At 39.3% G+C, this 5,441-nt stretch overlaps 1 protein-coding gene across 1 annotated transcript in view; it reads right to left on the bottom strand.

Annotated features, from left to right (window-relative positions):
• Window positions 1-1,309: 1,309 nt before the first annotated feature.
• Window positions 1,310-5,441, bottom strand: part of LOC107747263 (mitoferrin-2) — a 14,439-nt gene continuing 10,307 nt past the window's right edge. Inside the window, exon 4 of the mRNA XM_016561716.1 lies at window positions 1,310-3,058. Within this exon, the coding sequence (XP_016417202.1) occupies window positions 2,520-3,058 (539 nt within the window). The 3' untranslated portion in view covers window positions 1,310-2,519. The remainder of the gene's footprint in view (window positions 3,059-5,441) is intronic.

Genomic DNA, 5,441 nt, shown 5'->3' on the forward strand with positions numbered 1-5,441 from the left:
ATTTTCTATTTTCATTCTCTCTATATATATACACAGTATATACTAAGTTAATGGTTAATATATAGTTCATATGATAAATTGCACCAATGTGAATTTGAGGGCAACCGACTTCATACATCTACTAAAAATGTATGACCTTGACACCAGTTGCATGAAAACAAAACAAAAAAGTGAAGTTGGTTTTGAGAAGCAGTGTGGTTTGAGTGTCCAAATACTTGCAAGGCCACATTAGAGACTGCTGACATAAAAAAGAAGAAACATTTATCCCTCTTGTCCAGACATTAGCAGTCAGGTAAAGTGAGAGCTCCTCCAAACTCCTAGCAATTGTTCGGAAACTTGAAGTCAAAGGTCACATGTGCACCTGTGTCTTAGACCAAACACTGAACTTGCCACCAACAGAGATCTTTCAGCTCTTACGACTTAGAGGTGCTGCTCCTTCATTCCCGAGGACACCAGCAGAGGAATTCCACAGTCCACAGAGGAATTACTCGAAGTCATGTACACTGGAAAAAATCTGGTGTAGGATTTACTTTCCTACTTTCCACAAATAATTACAAAGAGACGGCAAGTAACACATTGAATTAAATGCAAACTTTTGAATTAGAAAGACTGAAAGAATATTTTCTTGTAAAATGTACTCCAGTAATAATTTTTTACGATTTAAAAAAAAAAACAGTCTATGTACTAGATGGCTTTTGAGATATTGAGCATTGATTAATTTAATCATCCTAGGAGGTAATTAACAAGTAACAAGTCTCTGAACTAGTAAAAACTAACAAAAATAGAGGATAGCTATGTACAGTAACACTTTAAATGATGCAAGTAATTACAGCATACACGTGATGCTTAAATGAATGTACATTGCTAAAGCAGTTATATCAATTATTCAATTATATAAATTATTTATTTTATATTAGTTATATAAATTTTCAGTTATGCAATACAAAAATGTGTTATTTGGGCTGCAAAGATGTCTAAATTAAACATTTGCCTGGCTTTACATGGCAAGGTTCCCAATCAATCAATAAACTGACAATAAAATGTTTCTTGAGCAGATATTAGAATTATTTCTAAAAGTTCACTTGACACTGAAGACTTGATTATTGATGCGGAAAATTCTGTTTTGCCACCACATGAATAAATTACATTTTAAAACATATTCAAATTGAAAACAGTTATTTTAAATTGTAATATTACACAATTTTTCTGTTTACTGTATTTTTGATAAAATAAATGAAGCCTTGGTTAGAATAAGAGGCTTCTTCTTTTTCATCTTCACAAAAAAAAACAAAAAAAAAAACACCGCTAGCGCATTATACTGCAGCCATTTTATTTTTTTCTTACAAACCAGTCCAAATTAATGTCAATCCAGAACATTCCTTTAACTCCAAACTTGAATTATAGTATATGAATAAATACAGTGCATGAATAAATAATTTAAACTGACATCAGCCATTGCATTGCTAATTTATTGAAAGCTGAGGAACAAAAAGGAATGGGGCCGTCAGGTTTCCATCAATAAAACTGTTCATATGTTCAACTGCCAGGTGCGTTTCAGCTGAAACTCTCAAACACAAGAGCAAACCAAAATACATTCCAGTGTCCATCTAGAAATAATTCCAAATGAACAATTCATATTCACTGAATTACTCAGAAGGACCTCAACAGATTAAATCTGAATCTAAATTTTAAATGACACTCAGGTCATGTGATCTGCATGTCTAAGGCATTGTTGACTGAACAATTCTACTGTTGGCCAGGAAGGACTGTGTGTCTTCTTAAAGCTGTTATACAGATCTATATGCGGTGTCCCCTAGTGACCTCAAAACTATTTCTAGAAGTTATGAAAGGGGCAATCATCTCAGAACTTTAGATCAACTGCAGGAACATTTCCCACAAGTGCTGACGAAAAGCCACCGCCAAATACTACAAAAATATCTCTAACATAGATATCTTTCATTATCTCCGAGTGCTATTCAGCCAGAGAAGGCAATAAATTACTGTACAGGTCTACATTCTGCCATAAACAATGATTTTAATGATGTTTAATCCCAATTTTAATGTACATTTATGTCTTCACTTGTGCGTATTGGTTTTGGCTGGAAAAAACAAAACAAAACAAAAAACTAGGGGTCAGGTTTGCTGTTCTAGGTACTGTTTAGGAATTGGAGAAGTCTAGAGGCTCTAAACCCCACCCACAAACTTGAAGGACCACCCTCTCATTAGCATAACACTTCTAAAGAGGCCTCTGACGCCCCCTTGTGGGAGGTGTAATTTGGGTTAAGTGCAAAGTAGGATGTCGTGAACAAAAACTTGAGCTTTCACAGTGAGAACTTAGGTCATGATTAATAGTTGAATTATACAGGAAAGTTTCAGTATTAAATGCTAACTGAAAGGAAGTAAACAGACATGAGTGTTTGGACTCTATATGTGCGTATAATTGATTAAATCAGTCCTTTTGCAACTCTTATCTGGTTGGTTATGCGAGAGAAAGCCAAGGTCAGGCCAGCTGTGAGCGCTTACTTCTCTCCGTCCCTCTGGATCCTGCGCTTCTCGTGCTGGTGTTTGGTGATAACGTACTTGAAGAACTCGTAGACGGACCAGCTGATGGCAGTCGAGGGCATCTGGTATATGACCCTGGCCTGAACGCCTTTGAAGTAAGCGGGAAGGCCGCCAAGCCTGTAGACAATACGGAAGGCATGGCCGAGGCCCGTGATGTGTCTTCCACTCTGGCTGACGGAATCGAGCGCCAGAGACTCTTGCGTGTTCAGCAGCGTCTTGCAAACGTCCAGTGGCGTGGTGGTAGCGGCGGCGATGGCGCCCGCCAGCGCGCCCGACACCATGTGGGAGGAGGGGTTGTAATGTCTTTGGGGGTTCAGCAGCTCTTCCAGATATTCGTAGGTCATGAAGTGCAACACCTGGAACGGGACGTTCATGGTGAGCTGCGTGGTGTAGCTGCGATAAAACGCCAGCACCCCCTCCTGCTGCCACACGCAGCGCATACAATCCAGAACGCCACGGTATGGCGAGTTATACATCTGCATCCTCTGCTTCACCACTGAACAAGCCAGTCAGACAGGAAACAAAAAAGAGGACAGGAAGGAGAACATTAGGCAAGTGCAAGAAGCCAGGTCCTGACTGCAATACAGTAGGCCCATCAAAGCAGAAACGTCCGGACGTGGGCGGATCAAACGCGCCTCCTGTCTGACCTACAGTCAAGCGGTCTGCGGGGAACAGACGAGGCGAATGAGAGCAGGTGTCTATGCAAGGTCTCAGTCTGCCACCTGCGCTGATTAACCTTGAGCCTCAAGAGTGCAGAAACAGACACTGCTGTCAGACTACGATTTGGCCCACTGGGGAATTTCGGCTAATGCTACTGTTTCAACATCGCACAGCTGTTAATTAGAGCAAGGACAATCTGCTCCCACAAGGCTGTCTTTTGGAAATGTGTTTTTTTTTGTAGTGAAATTTGCCAGGAAATTAAATCTTTTCTGCCATCTCCTGGCTGGGAGCACACAGTGAACTGTGACTCAGACCAAAAGAGTCAAGGTTTTCTGGTTAGTAGGGCTGCAACAACTCAATTTGTTATTATCTGGAGAGGAATATTTTAAATTTAAAATAACCTTTTTTATTTTAATATATTTTAAAACATACATTTTTCCAGGTTTGCTTGATGAAAAGAAAGTAAAATAAAAAACTGCATTTATTTGAGCTGAAAATATTTTGTAACATTATAAAATGTCTTTGCTGTCACTTTTAATCAATTTAATACATCTTTGCTGAATAAAAGTATTCATTTCTTTAAAAAAAAGTATTTAACCCCAAACTTTTGAATAGTAGTGAATGGTATATTAAAATTGTATTTTATTTTTTATCGGAAGTAGAGATTAAAGTAAATATACCTTCAGCTGGATTCATTACAGCATCATGAAGCAATGTGGCAACACATCCAGCGGCCCCTGTAACACATCCCCTCAGACATTAGCACCAAAATTAGAGCATGCACACAGACTGGATAGTCACTGGACTTAAAATACAACAATCAGTTATACAGACAGATCAGATCACAGTCAGACAAAAACTGTGTCCTGAACAGCCACCAAATACCCCCTATGATTTAACAGAGATTAGGGATTGACTGGATAAACTCTGGGGAATGCAAAATCAGGAGAGAAAGAGTCTTTTGTTCAGGATACTGGCATTTACTTCACTCATCGTGTCTCTGTTTTATGATAAGCAGCAAAAACTGCTACAGCTTCTGAGTCTACAATCTTAATACCAAGGTGCTAAAAGGACATGAGACATCTGCCTTCAAGTTATGACTCAAAAAACCTATAGTAGCACACTGAAGTATCATGGTGTCTAATCATTTTCCTTTCTTTTCAGTGAAGTCTACTGGTAAATGGTAACATGCCAGCAGTTACTTACCACCCTTTCACTCTGACCTGGAGGAAAGAGAAAAGAAAAGAGACACTACACAGAAACACCAACAACGACTTCCACTATGAGCTCTGAAGCTAAGTCTAAGGCCATGTCCACACGTACACGGTATTTTTATAAACGGAGTTTTTCCTTCCTCCGTTTTAAAAAAAATCTCTGTCCACATGAAAACGCAAACGCATGCTGTGAAGCACTGTCAAGAGCATGCCAAACCAACAGGTGGCGATATAATCTCAACCCGTAAAGCCATGTTGGCCAATCAGAAGCCTGAAAACGTTTCCAGTAGGCGGAGATAACAGCGCAGGCTCCGACGTCACAAGCCAAAAACTCCAATTTCGCTGTATACACGATAACACTGCAACCGGAGTTCTTGAAAATCTTCACCCTGGCAGGCGTTTTCAAAAATGTTCGGTTTCAGTGAACTGGTGCTGCGTTTGCGTGTGGACAAACGGCCTAACCGCGTAGAAAAAGCTGCGGTTTTAAAAATAACCGCGTTCGTGTGGACAGGGCCTAAATACCATTACACAACACTCTGACAAATGCAATGATACAATATAAATTCATAACACATCAATAACCAAATTTTCCATTTCTCTGCAGATAATGAAAAGGGTTTCTCTTCAGAAATGCTTACATTAGATTATATGGACAGTTAAGTTTGTGTAGTGACATTACATTAGGTTTAGCTTTTAAAGTCTGCGTGAACCGGAAGTTGCTGCCGACTTTACGACTTTATTTCAGTGTAGTGACATATTTCCAGCTGAAACGGAATATTGAATAGAGGGCATGGTTTTATTTTTGCGCTCCTCCTCTCTGTCTCTCACTTATAGCAATCTAACGGTTAGAGGGGTGTGTTTAAGGATATTCTGCCCAAGCCATCAAACTGACGTCATCAGAAAAGGAATGCCATTCCAGAGCGGAAGTAAATGTTCAGATTTTGATTAAACATTACCAAGACAAACTATTTTTTTCAGCGGATTAACTTGCACGGATTAATTGTT

The sequence above is a fragment of the Sinocyclocheilus rhinocerous genome, unplaced genomic scaffold (assembly GCF_001515625.1).
Source record: "Sinocyclocheilus rhinocerous isolate Xijiao unplaced genomic scaffold, SAMN03320098_v1.1 scaffold1069, whole genome shotgun sequence".
NCBI lineage: Eukaryota > Metazoa > Chordata > Actinopteri > Cypriniformes > Cyprinidae > Sinocyclocheilus > Sinocyclocheilus rhinocerous.